Raw genomic sequence first — 18565 nt, 5'->3', positions numbered from 1 at the left:
CGATCTGTTGCAACAATTCTAACTGAAAAAAGATGAATTCTGTCAACAACAACAAAATATTTCGAAGGAGGCTTTGTATCGATATCGAAGGCAATGGCGAGCTGTTTGAGAGAAATATTTTCCAATCTTCCACTGAGAAATAAGAAAGGAATTGGCATAATTAACAACTAAGTTTTCCCGGCCCCCCCCCATGGTTTAGTTTCTGGAATAGATAATAATAGCATAACTTGAATAACTTGTACTTATTATTGTGCAGAAATCAAACTAGTATGACGATGTATTGCAACATTTAATTATTAACTTACTTAGGTTTTAGAATTTGAATGTGAAACCAAAGAGACTATTTGGCATACCTTGAAAGAAGATGACTCACTCGAAAACAGCTAGAATTGCTTTTCGTCGACAAGATATTCGCGGTTCCCTCAGTTTGTTGATGAAACTAGAACATAAAAATCAGATAGAACTGGGAAGCACAATAGAACACAATACAATAGAAGAGGTGAATGCGTTGAAACATGCATGCAGCACATCCAGGCTTAAATTAATTTAGATATCAGTCACCCACCTCAGCTAGCTTCCCAGCACCAAGTTTTGCAGATATAGATTTGTTGGACCCGCGTGAAGTTCATTTTAAAATTATACCCAGGGGTACAGGATAGGAGGGGTTTAAATATGAGGAGGACAAAGTCTGAGAGTGTTAAAATAATGAGTGTGGTTGCTATGGAATATTGACCTGAGATCACTTCTCTTCTCTTACTTGAGTTGAAGTCAAGCATGAAAATCCCTTTTAAGCAATGGCAAATTCTGAAGGGACAACATCATTGGGCGTGCTGTCATGGACTCATAATTCATCAAAACTCCTATCTCACACAGAGAGAGAGAGAGAGAATGCTTGGGAAATGGACTCCTCAGAGAAGAAAAAGATAAAAAAGAAGTGGGTGCTTTCTTTCTGACCAAAGATAGTTTGACGTGCTGGGTTTTATTTGTTTTCTTAACTTTTTCTTGCGTCACTTAACATAAAAGAAAGGACCAAACTAAAGACTGACATTATTCATTTTCTGTCAGCTGGCCTGCACATATGAGAGAGAGAGAGAGAGAGAGAGAGAGAGAGAGAGAGAGAGAGAGAGAGAGTTTGCTTCACCTGGCCAGCAACATCCAGAACAATAAGCAGACAAGTGCGAAACTGAATGAGTAATTAGGGTTTGTTCACATAACAACATTATATGTGTTTTGTGGCGGACTAGGATAATAAATTTAAACATCATTCTTTACAGCGGCATGTGAAGAAAAGCAGCATCATTAATCCTGTCCTTCCTTAGTCGCCATTTCTTAAATCCCAATTTAAGCTCCACAGTTCCCGGAGTCCAGGGCTTGCCTCTACTACTACTCATTTGTTCTGCCTTTGCAAAACCACTAGACAGCGATTATGTTATCCCTAAATATTGAATCAATCCATTGCATATTTGTGTATATCATAAATAATTTTTGGTCCACATCCTAATTAAAAACTTATTAATTTTTTAGAATGTAATAGTAAACTAAGTACTTCTATCACATAATTAATATGTGGTGATAAACATGTCAACTAAATAAGATGTTGCGGTTGTGTGACTTGATCAAGCCCTAGATGTGAATGTGTGCATAATCCCACGTTGGAAAAGTACTAAATAGTCTACTAATAACGCGATGCTTTGGATAGATTTATTGGGCCTAAATCCACGTAGGTGATTAAGTTAGCGACAATATCTATACCGAATCAGATTTAATAATATCCCACACTAAGCTATACAAAAATAGAATGAAGCTTGATGAGTTATGAAGCATAGATTGTAACATATGGTAATGCATGCCCATATGCGCATTGATCAATCTGATCTTATGTATTACTGTTTATTTTGGTGATGTCATTCTTTGTCACTACTGAATGAAGTATATATTTTCTCAGAAATTAATTAAGTTATTGTCTGAGGTAGAGATAAGATAGACGCAGATGAAGCTAGCTCTTTGTTTAGGCTGAGAGGTTGACCTATCTCATTCGTATGCCCTACATTTAAACAAAGTAGAGAGTCATGATATACTAAACTCAGAAATCAAAATAAATCAAAAGAAACTTTTGTATGCCTGCTACATTCTATATACATATACAATAATTGGGGATGCGTACGTGTGTATGTATATGATCATAATATTTATGTACCCTATCATAGTACAAAATACAGACCTAGCTATAGCTCTACATTATTACCTATATATATACACACACACATATAAAGTTGTACATTGACATTGAGAAAGCTAGGTTTTTTTAGCTAGGGTTTTGAGGGCAGAGCGAGCGACACACATGGACAAAGAGGATGAGAGTTGAGAGGAAAGGAGGGCACATTCCCTGATTGGAGGCCACCCAAAAAGGAGACAAATTGATGGTTGTTTTGTTTCAGTGCTCTGCTTTATTATTTGTTGATGGTTGATGCAGGTTGTTTGTCCACTTGATAAGAAAGAGAAAAGTAAAGTCCAAGCAATGGGCTCAAACTTGACCTCTAGGAACTAAAATATAGGCTTCCCTACCACTTTTGCGGTGTGCTTTGCTATATGTTAGCTTTTATGACACTCTTCATCAACTTGTAAAAAGCTCTCATGCCATTGCCAACCGACTTCATTTGCCTCTATGGTCATGTTTGGTGATTTTTACTGGATTGGATTGAATACTCCTTAGCATGTTTAAAGAAGAAATGATTTTTTTTTTTTGGGACCAAGTTGAAGGTATAAAATGGATTATTCATGAAGAAAACTTATCTCATCTAATTCCCACGAAATTGTAGGAGAACACCTTATAAGTAATTCCCTCTAATTCCCCCAACATGGAAAGTCATTCACTCCTACCTTCATTTTCTCCTTCACTATACCTTAGATTTAGTGATTCTTCAAATCCAATCTATTACTAGTCACCAAACATCACCTATATGCCCCTTCCTCCTCTCTAATTACTGCTATTCTTAACCCAAATAACTCCAGGGTAAATACCAACAAACTATAGAGCTTAATCCTAGTTTAATGCAAATTATTGCACCCAACATCTAGAAAATTTATAAACACAATAAGAAATCTTTAAATCGCATGTAGCGCACATGATAATGAAAAGCCCTTCTAATGCAGGCATGAGTGCGTACTAAACATATTTACAGGAGATATTCTATTGAGGGTCAGTTTGACATTACTGTATTGTGAAAATAAGCATTGTCAGATTTGTTATGAGAGAAATCAACTGTGAGATAAAACAGTTTGGTGTTTGGTAAACTTTTTATTAAAAGTATTGTTGGTACTGATTCCCGCATAATTATTAAACCCAATGCCTCTTCAAAACTGATTCCTGCATAATTAAAAAATGAAAGCACCTCATTAGCTGCTTTTCTTTATTGCTTTCTCTCACAGCAACCAAACAGGCTGAGTTTTCCAAATTTTTTAAAAATCACTTATCACACAAAATAAGCAATGTCAAATAGATACTGAGTGCACCACTAGTGTGCCCATCCGGGTTATGTATGGGGAGATAAGAATGAACAATTTGGTGAGGACCAGCAAGCAGGTCGGCAAAATGATTACAATATTTGTGTAGATGCCATGCCACACACCACACGCCCCATCTGCTTCATGGTAACAATATTGTTTTTATGGTATGGTCCATGCAATAAGTTGTTTTGCCTGCCAAGAGCAGCGGACACTAAAATATATATGGGAACTTTCAGTTCCCTTTTATTGAGGAATTTCTCGGATGCATAAAATAGTGACCTTGGTTTGAATCAACATAGGGAAAGCTTTGCATCAAACGAGCACCTGGATCAAGTTAATAACTAGTTCCCTAAATTTTATTGGCTCTCATGTAAATCATTTCTTGTAAGTGCACTGTTGTGGCTCATTCTCTTGCTAGGTTTTCTTTTAACTTGTAATGAGGCAATGACGTGGGATGGTTCAGCATTTACCATCCGATCGATATACATCTTGATTCATAATAGATAAAAGTTCCATTGTGGCGATGAAAGAAAGAAGATAACTACTCATCTTTTCGGTGATGATATTGTGTTTATATCTCTAACTTTGTCATTTTAGATTTATATAAAAATTCTAGATATTAAATCTTCAACTCAAAATGCTTTACTCTTAAATCTCATTACTGCCTAATCACACTCCAATCCTTTCATTCCAAGTGAAATCTCACAGCTTCATCGAATTGTTAAAGAAGTCCTTTTCTTTTTTTAATTACATTAGAGGGTCCAATAGGGTCTAGTCTAATGAAAAAAGGTCTTAACTTGCAGACCAGAGGTCTCAAGTTCGAACGGCACAATAATTGTGTAGTTTAAACTATCACTTACTCAAAAAATTACATTAGAGGGAAATAACCATCAATTTGTTCTTATCCTAACTAATTATCCTAGCCTCCGTCAGTAATTGGGCTAACCGAAAGACTCGAAAATTCTAATTCCTTGACAGGCCAAGCCCAAATATAACCCAGCCCATACTGAAAGATTGACCAAACTCTAAAATCGATCGGTGATCCACTGACCAATCAGAAACCGTGAGATATCAGATCAACGGATCAGAAACTGAAACACCATTACAGCAATGTAGCCTCACCACGTAACACCCGCATCATAAACCTCATCTCTCTCCCTTCTCTCCCAAGTCTCTGAGCCCCCAAAAATGGTCGTGTCACTGAGATTACCTTCTCTGAGCTCGCTCTTCTTGCCCTCCGTCTCCCGCCGTTCTCCGGCGGTTCTCCCCCGCCACCACCACCGCATCCTCCGTACTCCAGTATTCGCGGCCTCCTTCTCAGCTCAGACCACGGTATCCGAGACCGATGACCGAGTCGACACTCAGAAAAGCAATCGAGTCCAGGACCAAGCCGTCACTCCTCGGTCGAAGGACTTCAATGCTTGGTACCTCGATGTCATTGAGCAAGCTGAGCTCGCCGATTACGGTCCGGTTCGCGGCACCATGGTCATTCGTCCCTACGGATACGCCATTTGGGAAGCCATTCAAGTAATTCTAGCTCCACTACTTGCATTGGATTGTATTTGTTGCCTTAATTTAAAATTAAATTTAGGGGCTTATAAAAAATTGTTATTTATTTTTTAGGATTATCTGAATGTGAAATTCAAGGAGACCGGTCACAGTAACATGTATTTCCCACAGGTATTATTAAATTACAATGCTTTTTAGTTTTTTGGTTTTTATGTTATTCCAAATTTTAATATATGCTTACAAGTTATAACTCTGAGTTGTTTGATTATGTGGAATGCTGCAGTTTATACCCTACTCATTTATAGAGAAAGAAGCTAGTCATGTTGAAGGATTTAGTCCTGAATTAGCAGTTGTGACAATAGGAGGAGGGAAGGAGCTTGAAGAGAAACTTGTGGTATGTCGTCCTCTATCGCGAACTCTTTTCATATTTTGTATTTGATTGTATAAGCTGAACTATTGTGTTCAAACTATTGAAGTTACTGAATAATTATGACCGAAGGTGTGCAGGTTCGACCCACGAGTGAAACCATAGTAAATCACATGTTCACTCAGTGGATTCATAGTTACCGTGATCTTCCCCTTATGGTTAATCAGGTATTATGCTTTCTCACATCATTTGCAGCGTGCTTCAACTTTCATTAGAGGAATTTTGGGTTAAATTTTGGTATTTTGTCATGGCTAATTTAATTCAGTGGGCGAATGTCACAAGATGGGAGATGCGGACGAAACCTTTTGTGAGGACTCTTGAATTTCTCTGGCAGGAGGGCCATACTGCTCATGCCACTCCAGAGGAGGCAGAGAAAGAGGTTTGCATCTGACATAATGATTGCCCTTAAACACTAGCAAAATGAGTACCATTTGGTTAATGCATTACTGCTGCTGATTTGCAGGCTATACAGATGATTGACGTGTATACAAAATTTGCTTATGAGCAAACTGCAATACCTGTTATTGCAGGTCGAAAGTCAAAAGTGGAAACATTTGCTGGTGCTGTGAAGACCTATACCATAGAAGCTATGATGGGTGATCGGAAGGCATTACAGGCTGGAACCAGCCACAATCTTGGGCAGAATTTTTCTCGTGCCTTTGGAACACAGGTATTCTTCTATGATAGTGCTGTCCTTGCAGTTTTATTCCTGATGCTTCAAGAAATCGAAGCCTCATTTGTAGTATTCTATTTAAGGGAATAGGATCTTTAATCCTCCTTCTAGAGTCTTCAACTTATATAATTGTTTCCTGTAATTGACTAATCATTATTCTTGTATGCTTTAATTGTATATGATCCATTTGACCAAAATTTGTGCTTGCACAGTTTACTGATGAAAGTGGACTAAGGCAACATGTATGGCAGACTTCGTGGGCTGTCAGTACCCGTTTCGTTGGTGGTATTATCATGACCCATGGAGATGATACAGGTTTAATGCTTCCCCCAAAGATTGCACCGATACAGGTAAGCTAAAGTTGGATAACTTTTTGCATTTTATGTTGCTAATGTGTACTTCTAGAGTTGTGGTGATTTGCTATTATGTATGTAAATCAAAAGTTGCAGTAAGACTGTCTTCAAAACAGACTTTTTGAGAAGTACAGTCTGTCATACATCGATGTCAGTATCTTAGCATATTCTGTGTGAGTACAGGAGTATCTGGAAACTTGTTTGTGAGTTTGGTTAATGTCGCAGTTTATTGGGATTGATTCCTTAATATGTTCGGCAAATGCAATAGATGTGAACGACTTCATAAGCAGAGGAGCACGACAATGGTGGAGTAATCTAACTATAGAATATGTTCAAGATAAGCATTTGTGTTGATTTTTTGTGGCTTGTTATTTTGTAACAAATCTATAAGGTATATCTCATTTATTGAAAATTCTGATGCATAAAGAGGGAATTTATGATGTCACAGTGAAAGGCACTCTGTTTTGATAACTCCACATATTGGGTTCTTTTAGTTTTTTCTTACAGTAACATGGAAGCTGGCTTAGGACTTGCTTTCCATGGACATCGAATCCATGATAAGATGTCCCTTGTGTTTGAGAGAAATTCTGTATCCGGATTGTTTGGATGTGTTTGTCAATTTTGTATTGTTAAAGTTCACTGTTTGGTTAAGAAATTTTTGAAACAGAAAGCATCCATTTGATCTTCTGGTGTATTGTAGTCGGATTAATATATTCTCCCACTCTACAAAATTATTTAGAGTTTAGCATTCTTTGTTCTCATAAGAATGGTTACTTTGTCATGCTTAAAGTTCATTTTGGTGTGCTTGTTTAGTGTTTTATATGTGTCCATGCGTGTATGCATGCATGCCTTTTTTTTTCTTATAAAAAACTGCATTGGTTGCTTTAGGTGGTGATCATACCAATTTGGAAGAAGGATGACGATAGAGCAGTAGTTCTTAATGCTGCATCATCTGTAAAGGAAGCACTGCATGCTGCAGGCATTAAAGTTAAACTTGATGACTCTGATCAAAGAACACCAGGATGGAAATTCAATTTCTGGGAGATGAAGGTTTGTGGTTATCCTTAAAGATAAAGCAGAAATTGGTACTCTTTGGCGTGTTACTTTTGGCATAGCAATCGTATGACTTGAGAGCAACTTATATATTTAGAAGTTCTCTGTGACACGAGTTGAAAAACTTACATCTATTAGCCATCTCATTCATTCTCATTGTTTGACTTGCATGAGAGTTGACTGGGATGTTCGCCTGATACTTTTATGAATAAAATGAGCCTTCCTCATTCTTAGACTGGTATTGGTCACATGTGAACATATACTTCCTGTGAGTTAATCGTTTCTTTTGAGTGCTGATTCTGTTGCAGGCACAAATAATGTATGGGATCTATCTTTTAGAAGAAGCTGTTTACAATATATTTTCTTTTAAGATAAAAGTAGCTGCATGAAAATGTTCTCTTCTTGTCAATCACCCCAATAACAGGCCTTACTTTTTTAGGGAGTCCCTTTAAGGATTGAAATTGGCCCTCGTGATGTTTCAAGCCAGAGTGTGGTTGTATCTAGAAGAGATGTTCCTGGAAAGCAAGGGAAGGTTTTTGGAATATCCATGGAGCCTTCAGTTTTGGAGGCTTATATCAAGGACAAGTTGGATGAGATCCAGTCGTCACTTTTGGAAAAAGCAGAATCATTTCGGGATAGGTGCTTTCTTGCTCCAACATTTATCACTCTACGGTCTTAAGATGCTTTCTGTTTGATAGAGTTTTATAAGGCGTCTAGTAAAAAGAATTGAATTGATAGTAGTAGTACTCAAATCATCTTAACATTTATTATTCCCTTTTACTTTGTTGGAAAATTATGGAGGAATTGACAAGAAGAGAGGTTTTTTGGCAGCAATATTGTGGATGTCAGCTCATATGATGAACTGAAAGTTGCAATCTCCCAGGGAAAATGGGCAAGAGGTCCATGGTCTGCTGGGTATGTTTATCGTGACTTTTTTAATTCAATAAATATGAATTGCACTTCTGATGCTGATATTGAGCTCCAATTATTGGTACAGTGACAAAGAGGAGTTAAGAGTAAAAGAAGAAACAGGGGCAACCATTAGGTGTTTTCCTTTTGAACAGCCGCTCGGGATTAAATCATGCTTCATGACTGGTAACCCTGCAGAAGAAGTAGCTATTTTTGCAAAATCATACTAAGAGTTTCCAGGTTTCCTTCGGAATGGATATTGCCTGCCGCACAGAGGAAGTAGCTATTTGTTTTATGTTTCCTGTTTTGTCAAAGTGATTTGTTGTAATCATGTAACATAACAATTGCAATGAATTGTCAAAGCAGTTCATTTGCTAATTTCCTTTTGTTCTCAACTTTGGATGTACACATTGCCCTTTTGATTATATGGAAAATTTGGGAAGCTAGAAATATATTACGTTTTAAGAATTGCGAGCCAATTATTAATAACTCAGTGTCTCAAAGTAAAATGACTTTAATATCATTATTTTGTGGTATATGAATTGCATTTGATATCTATTTGATTCTCAAAAGAAAAACAAAACTTTCTAATTAAAGAGGAGAATTTAACTCATAGTAGTTGTGGTCGAATGCACAAGCAAGTGGAAACCAAGCGAAGAAAACACACACAATGCACTTTCTTTCGGCATTGGACTGTCAAGGGTTGGTAAGGAATTAAGAACGTTCAGTTCCATCAGATGCTTCTCTAAACCCACGTTTTCTTTCTTCTTTTTTCCTGTGTTTTTGTTTCCTAATTGTTAAATTACTGGATGCAAAGTCTAGAAAAATTGAAGTTGAACAATTTTCTGTACCCGTTTTAGTTTTGGTTTGAAATAGATGACTGCAAAAATCCTAATTTCTTTCACTCTGCTTTGTACAAATCCTCCTCTAATTGCGTACTGTGAACCAGCTCCAAGTGTAATTTGGAATCAGAGTCATGGGAAATGAGATAGAAAGTAGCACTGATCATGATACTTCAATTGCAACAGAAGCATTGGAAAACTTTTCTCATCAATACATTACTCAAGATATGATCATAATCAACAACTGATTCCTTCTGTTTCAGATGTGTTTCATAGTTAAGGCTTTAAGGATGTACAGGTAGTTTTGGTTCTGCATTTTCTTTTATCCCTCATACATATCTACACACGTTTATCGTATGCGATCAATGATGTTGGTAAAACTAATTACCATGCCTTGGAATCATTTTACATCACAAAGACCAGTGCCTTGATCACAGAATCCGTCCCGATCAAGCAGTCTCTGAGGGGGAGCACTTAGCAGAGGGGAAGAGGGAGTGCCATAAGCGTTTCGTCGACTGTTCCCACAACCTAAGCTTGCTCTTGTGCTCACCCCTGTTGTTGGGTTCGTCCCACTTGCATACTTGCAAAGAGCCTATATGAACAAACCCAAGAACTAGTAGGAATATGCATGCTAGAGAAGAAAATGTTACAAATTTCCAACACAGTTGTAGAAATATAGAAGGCTAGGTCAGTACCTGCTTCTGGGGGAGGTCCAAGACGGCGTCACTGAAGTCAGCACCTTCAATGAGGGCACCCCCAAGATCGCTTCGGGTGAGAACTGATCTAACAAGCACTGCATCTTTGAGATTAGCATCATTAAGGACCTGTAATCATCATAATTCTTAAGCAATGGAAATAAAACTAGGTAGTCTTTCAACTAACTCCTTTAAGTTTAATATCAAAACTGTGCCTAAAACTATGCCGAAGTCAAATGGTTAAGGATTTGTGCTGAGATTTTAGGCAATACCATACGATCCATCAATGTGTCGCTCAAATCTGCACCTGTCAAATGTCAGAAGATGTTAACAAATTAAAGATTTTGTGTATGAAAATTGACACCTGATACAGTTGTGAAGATTAGTTTAGTTGTAAGATACCAATGCAATAAGATTCCTGGCAAAGATACCAATCCTGGATCCTGGATCATGGATCATGATAAGAAAAGATGCAGTAGCTGGGTTGCAAATCTTTCAACAATATAAGAACTTTTGAACCACCAAATAAGTGCAGGGCTGGATGGATATGACCTCTCAGGAATGGAAATAATGATGAAGTGGGGGTTTCTGTCTTTCTGATGTGAATTATTTACTGGATGATGAAAATGCTATAGTCTCAGTGTCACTTGTGCATATTGCGGTTTCTCTATAAGTATACGATACAACGTTCAACGACAGCAATCTTACCTGCAAAATTTGCCTTATATGCGACTGCTTTCTCAAGGTATGCACCATTGAATGTTGAACCACTGAAATCAGATTCCCTCATATCCGCAGAAGTGAAATTGGCTCTTCTGTATTAGTCATTTAGATTGATTACAAATACAAGATTGCACAAACTGAAAAAAATGCCATAAAGCAGCAAGCTTGCAATCAAACAAAACACCATGTTACTGATAGCAACAACAAAATCAGCAACATTCATGTTAGCTCCTTTTCTTTTCATCTATTTTCTTTGTAAAATTGGTCCAAATTATGGGCTATGACATATGGCTAAACATGACGCAGAGATGAAAAATTACCTGAAATTTTCATTCACATGTACAGCTTTCCTGCATAACAACATTGGAAGGGAATGCAACCTTTATACTCAGAACCCAAAAATGCTTGCAACATACAGTTTCTAAAAAGAAATGGGACCTGAGGTCTGCAGAACCAAATTGGGCAGCTGATCCAATCCCAAATTCACCAGGTGTGTCAGCTTCAAACTTATTGAGATCAGCAATGGCGGGCATGCCAGAGCTAAAGCTAATAACTGCAGCTGCCATTGCTGCTGAAACAATGCTTCTCCATTTCTTCGAATCTTCATTAACTGTCTTGCATTGCTTGCTGGAACAATCTGACCTTTTTGAGAAAACCCAGTAAGCTAGTATGCTTGAAACTTAGATGTTCATCACAAACAGTAGCTTACATATGCTGGCTAGGAAAAGAAATACTTACCATGAAAATGGTGTCTCTCAGGATCTAATTGGCAGACCAGTGAAAAGGGCTTGTTGGAGAGGGATTGCAGACGAATTGGGGGAGCCTTTGGATTTGGAGAAGATGTGGTTAAGGATTTAATGGATAGTGAGGAAATAAAAGTGAGTGCCATTACAAAAGTATTTGGATGCAAGGAAGTACAGAAGTTGGAATATGAAGTAGGACTTAGGAGAAGAATGGATTAGGAAGGTTTAAGTTGAACATGGGATGAAGCTCATCTTTTGTGGTCGGGATGGGGGCACATGTGTTTGTTTGTTCTTTGGTTGGTAGTTTGCCACTTGTTACCAAGTCAAAATCTCTACATCAAGGGCTCTAAAAGCTTGAGATAAAATGGCTCTTAACAAATACTCTCTTTCTACTCTGGTTAACAAAGGTATTGGATTCAACTCTTGGCAAAATGCATAATGTTAAAATTTACCTCCCAAATCCTAAATTGTCCGACCCTTCTTCCTTCTTCTCCTTTCTTTTTGGTCTCTTTTCTATGTAACTCCCTTTGGTTCAAGGTGTTTTACCTTGAAACCAACCTTTCAGCTAATAAACCGAACGATTCTCTCCCCCCATCATGTTGTAGAGAGATTTTTCTCCCCACTTTTACACTGGGTTTTGCTTCTTCCCAATTTTGTCCTGGGTTTTGTTTATCCCCAGTCCTTTTGAACTGACTTTTAAAATCCTTTATGTTGAGAAGGTAGAGTTGCTAAATCTAGATAGTTTCATACTGGGTGTTGTGAGATCATGTGGAATGTTGAAGGTGTTATGGCCTTCTTTACCAGTGGATGTTGAGCGGTAAGACCCTTTCACTTTTGGTGCTTCCATTTCCTGTTCATGCATAATCCATTGTTCTCATGGTCTCTCTATAGCATTGGTGCTGTAAACAGTCTTCTTGATCCTCTATCTGTCAACTTTGAGTGAACTGGGCTTGAATTGGTAATAGTTATTACTCAATGTCTTGTTGGATTTATTGTATGCAAGAACCTCCATTTGGAGTGTGTTCTTCTTGAACATCTCTTGTATTTACCCTTTTATCAATAAAATTTGCTTGTTCTAGAAAAAAAAAATCCTAAAATGTCAAAATTCACATCAGTAATTCCATAACGTCAAAATACAATCCAAAATGCCAAAAGCTTAACACTCCAAACTCCAAAATATCAAAATATCAAAGATCAAAAACTTAGGGTACTCCCAAATGCGGTTGTACAAAAGAAGTTAATCCAGTTTAGTAGAATCCAATCTAATCCAATTTTAAACATTTACCGGAAAAAACAAAACCCAGAGCAACTGTCCATCGGCTTGTCTATAGGCCCAACCCAAGCAATACTAAGTTTACACAAACTTTGGGTGTCGAAGAAATTAGGCATGGGTGTTCTGAAAGATTAGTTATGCGTGACTGAGATATGGGTACCCGTAGATCATTTTTCTTTGTCCATTCAAGTCCTTCAATTCATTGAGCTTAAGAGGCCCATGCATTTTAGCCAGCATGAACAATTTGCCAGTTGACGTAATTAATTGGTACAATTTGGTTGACAAAATACAAAAGATAAATAGGCTCTGGCCAAAATTTGATGGGGTAAAAGAATTAAGGTGGTGACAGTGGCCCAACCAAGATAATTGCTTGCAAGCAGCCCCAATCAAACTCTTATTAAACAAAAAACCCCAGCTCAAGGATCAAATCGAAAATTTTATTTTTATTTGAAATAGAAGAGAGATTGTATTCATAAATTACGCTATGAGGGCAATACAAATACAATAGTTACAAAGACTACTGCAACTATCACAAAGGTGTTAAAACCACTACCCACAAAAGGGGAAACAAATACGGGATTCAAACCAAAGTTAGCTAAACTATATTTTCCTTGATCGATTTATATATTCCATAATAGAAATAGCCAAGATTATACGGGTGTAAAATGAACCAAATTGAGCCGATCCATTCATCCTTGTGCTTTGGCCAACCCAACTCTTGGGCTGGCTCAAAAACCTTTGAATTTGAGTTGAGGCTTGGGCCCAATAAAAGTAGTAATTTGATTTATTTTGAGACACATTTCACTACTTTTATCCTTTCACTTTAATAGAATAGATGGCATTGGCTTTTATAGGAAGCGGCCTTAATTTTTGGATGGGAATAAATTTTTGAAAAGGCAAAGCAAAACTTTCGTCTTGTTGTTGGTCTTTTAATACTTTTTCAGAGCATGAGTTTTATGACCAATGTGGAAGTTTCAATGTGCGTGAAAGAATATATATTTTGTTACTTGGTTAATTATGGACACTTCTTTTAATATGCGAAATGCATGCAAATGCTTTCTCAAAAGCTTAAAGCTGAGTACTGCGTTGGTTGCTGCAATGTTGGAGTTGAAGATTGCATTTTGCTTGCAAAATGGACAGCTCATGAGTCAGCCGATGAAGCTTATGGCATGCTTTTTGAAGTAAAATGGAGGGACAAAGATTCAGATGGAGAAGCTTTTTTGAACAGAGATTTGTATCCACGTCTTCATGATTTCAACTGTGCTTAGATGTTGTTGGGACCATAAAATCGACTTTTGGTAATGGTCGCATCCTATGCAGATATATAAACACATCATGCTGTCATACTTTACAAGTCACGCTTACCCTGCTATATAAAGCTTTGTTCATGTTGACCCTGCTATTCTGGACCCAAAATGCATTTATATATTCCCTGCCTCTACAAAGTTAGGCATCTAATTATTTATTTATTTTTTAATATATATGCAATTTAATCCTCCCTACTGTGACATTTGTGAGTTGCTCGTATAGCTATCAATGTGTAACTAGGCTTGTAAACATGGCCCAAGCTCGATGGGTTAGTCCGAATTCAGCCCTACTTTTTTAGATATGGAATTGGCTCAAGCCAGTACTACGGGGGTTTGGCCCGATTCGTTGTGTAAAGGGTAGCGTTTGGGCCACAATTTCTAAGTCCATGAGCGACCCATCACAACTTAATATTTAAGTTATGAATTAGGGTTGTATTTAATTAGAAGATTCGAAAAGAATATAATGACCTCATTTACCATTAACGTGAATTATCATTACTTTTAAGATCTTTATAAAAGTAAATTAGTATTAATGATCATTGGATTTAATTAAGCATAATGGCATTTAATTAATTATATTCAGCCTATTTGATATGGCCATATAGGCCGGACCCATCGACCCGCCCATAAGCTTGAAATTTTTTTTATCTTTGGGTAGGCCTGGGCTTAGCCTATTTAAGATAGGGTTAGCCCGACGAGACCCATTCAACCATTAAGGCCAAACAAGCCCGTCAATGGGTAGGGCATAGGCCAAACCCTCTTAGGGTCGGGCTAGCCTGACTCGACCTATTTTACAGGCCTAGTTATCCTTTCCGTGCAAAGTCATCTTGCCATTTCTCTAAATATGAAAACCTTATCATGAGTTATGAGCCAACCAAGGTTTCCTTCAAAACCAAAAAAGAAAATTGAAAGTGATGAGACTGAACAGATAAAGAGACCTAGAGGGATAGTACCCCAAGGATTTGGATTGAAAATATTAAAGGCATAGGTCGATAACTCAAACTAATAACCTAAGAGTTCGAGCTTGCAATGGAATATGGCATTGAAAATCTAACAACCATAACTGAAACTTCAAACCAACAGATTGACGGGGAAATAATTTGTACAAAAGTAGATCAGATACTAATGAATAAGCCCTGTAAAGTTTAGTCACCTCCAAGGGCAGAACTACATATACACATACAATAATAACCTTGGCCTTGGCCACAAATTATCTTTAGCATAAAAGTTTAAGTGTCATTCATGCTTTTATAGGCCCAACCCATCAACCTAAATTTTTTTGGCCATTAGGCAGGGGCTGGGCTTAGTCTATTTAAGATAGGGTTGGCCGGGCTTGACATGTTCAACCTTTAGGGCCAAAAAAAGCCCGCCACTGGGTAGGGATTGGGTTATTCCCTTTTAAAGTCTGACTGGCCCGACCAAACCCATTTTGCAAGCCTAGTTATCGCTTCCCTGCAAAGCCACCTTAGCTTTATGTGGATCTTGCCATTTTTCTGAATATGGAAACCTTACTATGAGTTGTGAGTCAACCAAGCTTTCTTTAAAAACCAAAAAAAGGAAATTGAAAGTTAATGAGACTGAACAGATAGAGAGACAGGGAGGGACAGTGACTAAGGATCTTGATTAAAAATATTGAAGGCAAAGGTCAATAACTCAAACCAACAACCACAGAGTTTGAGCATGCAATAGCCTATAACATTGAAAATTTGACGACCATGGAAACTGCAAACCAACAAATTGACAGAGAAATAATTTGCATAAAAGTATATCAAATACTAATGAATGATCTGTGTAAAGTTTCGTCACCTCGAAGAGTAGAACTACACATACAATAATAACCTTGGCCTTGGCCACAAATTATCTTCAACATATAAGTTTAAGTCTTATTCATGCTTTTATAGGCTCAACCCATCGGCCTGCCCATAAGCCCATAAGTTTTTGGCCTATGGATAGGGCTTGAGCTTAGTCTATTTAAGATAAGGTTAGCCCGACCCTACCTGTTCAAGCTTTAGGGCCAAAAAAAGTATGCCACTAGGTACGGCTTGGGCTAACTCCTTTTAAAGTCAGGCTGGCTCGATCTAACTCATTTTACAAGCCTAGATGTCGCTCCCTTGCAAAGCCACCCTAGCCTTTATGTGGATCTTGCCATTTTTATGAATATGGAAACCTCACCATGAGTTGTGAGCCAACTAAACTTTCCTTAAAAACCAAAAAAGAAAATTGAAACTTAAAGTTTACTGAACAGATAGAAAGACCTGGAGGGATAATACCTAAAGATCTGGATTTAAAATATTGAAGGCAAAGGTCAATAACTCAAACCAACAACCTCAGAGTTGGAGCATGCAATAGCTTATGGGATTGAAAATCAGACAACCATAATTAAACTTCAAACCAATAAATTGATAGAGAAATAATTTGTACAAAAGTATATCAGATACTAATGAATAAGCCCTATAAAGTTTCATCTTCTTGAAAGGCAGAACTGCACATACAATAATAACCTTGGCCTTGGCCATAAATTATCTTTAGCATATAAGTCTAAGTGTTATTCATTCTTTTATAAGCCCAGCCCATCGGCCTGCCGATAAGCCCAAAACATTTTGGCCCTTGGGTAGGGTTGGGGCTTAGTCTATTTAAGATAGGGTTGTCCTGACCCGACTTGTTCAACTCTTAGGGCCAAAAAAAGCCTACCATTGGGTAGGGCCTATGATAACCCCATCTTAAAGTCAGGCTAGCTGACCCATTTTACAAGCTTAGATGTCACTCCCCTGCAAAGCCACCTTAGCCTTTATGTGGATATTGCCATTTTTCCGAATATGAAAACCTTACCATGAGTTGTGAGCCAACAAATTTTTCCATGAACTCCAAAAAAAGGGAATTGAAAGTTAATGAGATTGAATAGATAGAGAGACATGGAGGGATAATGCCTAAGGATATGGATTGAAAATATTGAAGGTAAAGGTCAATAACTCAAACCAACAACCTCAGAGTTGAAGCATGCAATAGCCTATGGCATTGAAAATCTGACGACCATAATTGAAATTTCAAACCAACAAATTGATGGAGAAATCATTTGTACTAATGAATGGTCACAAATTATCTTCATCATATAAGTTTAAGTATTAGTCATGCTTTTATTGGCCCGGCCCATTGACTCGCACATGAGCCCAAAATTTTTTGACCTTTAGGTAGGGCTTGGCTTAGCCTATTTAAGATAAGGCTGATCTGGCTTGACCCATTCAAACCTTAGGGTAAAAAAGGCACATCACTAGGTAGGGCTTGGGCTAACCCTCTTAGGATTAGGTCCATTTTATAGGCTTATGTGTAATAGTTACTTAGAAAAAGCATTATATGTATTAATGATGTGAATGAAGACTATATGACTGACGTTACCTTCATTTACACATTTGATTTCATTTGATTTGGGTGTGTGGAAAAGATTGCGTTAATACATTTATTGAGTGAGTTCAAATGTATCTCAACTAGGTAATTTTCGCCTCCATATTCGTATGTTGTGCCGTCTGTTGAGGCCTAAAAAATCCAAGGCTGGGCCCAAATATATTTCTAGCTCAATACAACACTTAATCGGGAAAGAAGCTTGACTTGGGTATGCAAGAATTTGTCGTACACGATTGCACAAGTTATGATCCACATGCCACGCCAAGCAAACATGCAACCTGCCATGCAAAGAGGTCGTAACGAGCCTATAAAATGTACTGGTTCTATGAACCCATGCTTACTATTCTTCAAGCATCATTTAGCCCGACTATAGCCCACTGCAATACGAGAAAGCTCGAGCACAAACATGCCAAGCAACGTGCAACACCAAGGGAAAATCCTTTATTTTGGCACCAAGCTACGCTACAAGCTTAAGTGGGCCCAAGCCACGTGAATGCATATGGCTTGCTGAGGGGGTTGTGCTATGGATGGTCACGAATGTTCATGAGGCCCATTGATGGACCGAGGAGTTGAAGTTTTGGGCTGCTTGGGAGCACCAAAACTCAGGGCCATTTCTTGAGCCCAAACATATGGGTAAACATACGATAGAAAAAATGAACCAACACCTTAGAAAATATCCAATAGCCATAGCCCACAACACTTGGAAATATCCCACATCAGTCAAAATATCCAGCACCTTGTCAAAACCAAGGCAAACCCACGTGCACACAGGCTGCTCCCAGCACCTTATCAAAACCAAGACAAACCAATATGCACATGTGGCTAGAAATGAAACACCCTTTAGACCAGCAATCTTACCCATTTCCTTCCTTAGCAAGCTTTGGCAAGAAAAACCAGGGAGAAAGCATGAGATGCCTCACCCAAAACGAAGGAGTCCAGCCACAGGAAAATCTTGGAACCCAGAAGGCTCTGTCCCTATGCGCTTGGATTGGAGAGGTTTCACTAAATAGGATTGAATGGAAGAGAGTGAAGGAAAATGGAGAGCATAACTTGGTAAAATTAGAGCTTCCAGCACTTATAAAAGGGGGAATCTCCTACCTAGCAAATGGGGACATCCAGAGAGAGCAAGCATCCTCACTAACTGTTGGAACC

General features: G+C 38.0%; 2 protein-coding genes across 3 annotated transcripts; one reads left to right on the top strand and one right to left on the bottom strand.

Annotated features, from left to right (window-relative positions):
- LOC18777350 (proline--tRNA ligase, chloroplastic/mitochondrial) lies at positions 4442 to 8899 on the top strand. The gene is made up of 11 exons (XM_007209807.2): positions 4442 to 5034; positions 5131 to 5187; positions 5300 to 5410; positions 5524 to 5610; positions 5709 to 5822; positions 5907 to 6113; positions 6329 to 6466; positions 7358 to 7519; positions 7962 to 8161; positions 8354 to 8437; positions 8520 to 8899. Exons 1-11 carry the CDS (start codon positions 4696 to 4698, stop codon positions 8659 to 8661), a joined length of 1641 nt encoding a protein of 546 aa, XP_007209869.1. The 5' UTR covers positions 4442 to 4695; the 3' UTR covers positions 8662 to 8899.
- LOC18776433 (thylakoid lumenal protein TL20.3, chloroplastic) lies at positions 9428 to 11688 on the bottom strand. Of its 2 annotated transcripts, none has more exons than XM_020563300.1 (7): positions 11430 to 11688; positions 11130 to 11328; positions 11012 to 11041; positions 10677 to 10783; positions 10241 to 10275; positions 9969 to 10097; positions 9428 to 9865 (listed from the first exon to the last, which is right to left on the bottom strand). In XM_020563300.1, exons 1-7 carry the CDS (start codon positions 11578 to 11580, stop codon positions 9674 to 9676), a joined length of 843 nt encoding a protein of 280 aa, XP_020418889.1. In that variant the 5' UTR covers positions 11581 to 11688; the 3' UTR covers positions 9428 to 9673. The 2 variants fall into 2 exon arrangements, with proteins under 2 accessions (XP_020418889.1, XP_007210535.1); XM_007210473.2 differs by having other exon boundaries at positions 11130 to 11333; positions 11430 to 11531.

This window comes from Prunus persica, chromosome G5, assembly GCF_000346465.2.
Source record: "Prunus persica cultivar Lovell chromosome G5, Prunus_persica_NCBIv2, whole genome shotgun sequence".
Taxonomy (NCBI): Eukaryota; Viridiplantae; Streptophyta; class Magnoliopsida; order Rosales; family Rosaceae; genus Prunus; species Prunus persica.
Note: the sequence above shows the minus strand (reverse complement) of the source record. Positions and strands in the feature narration are given on the sequence as shown.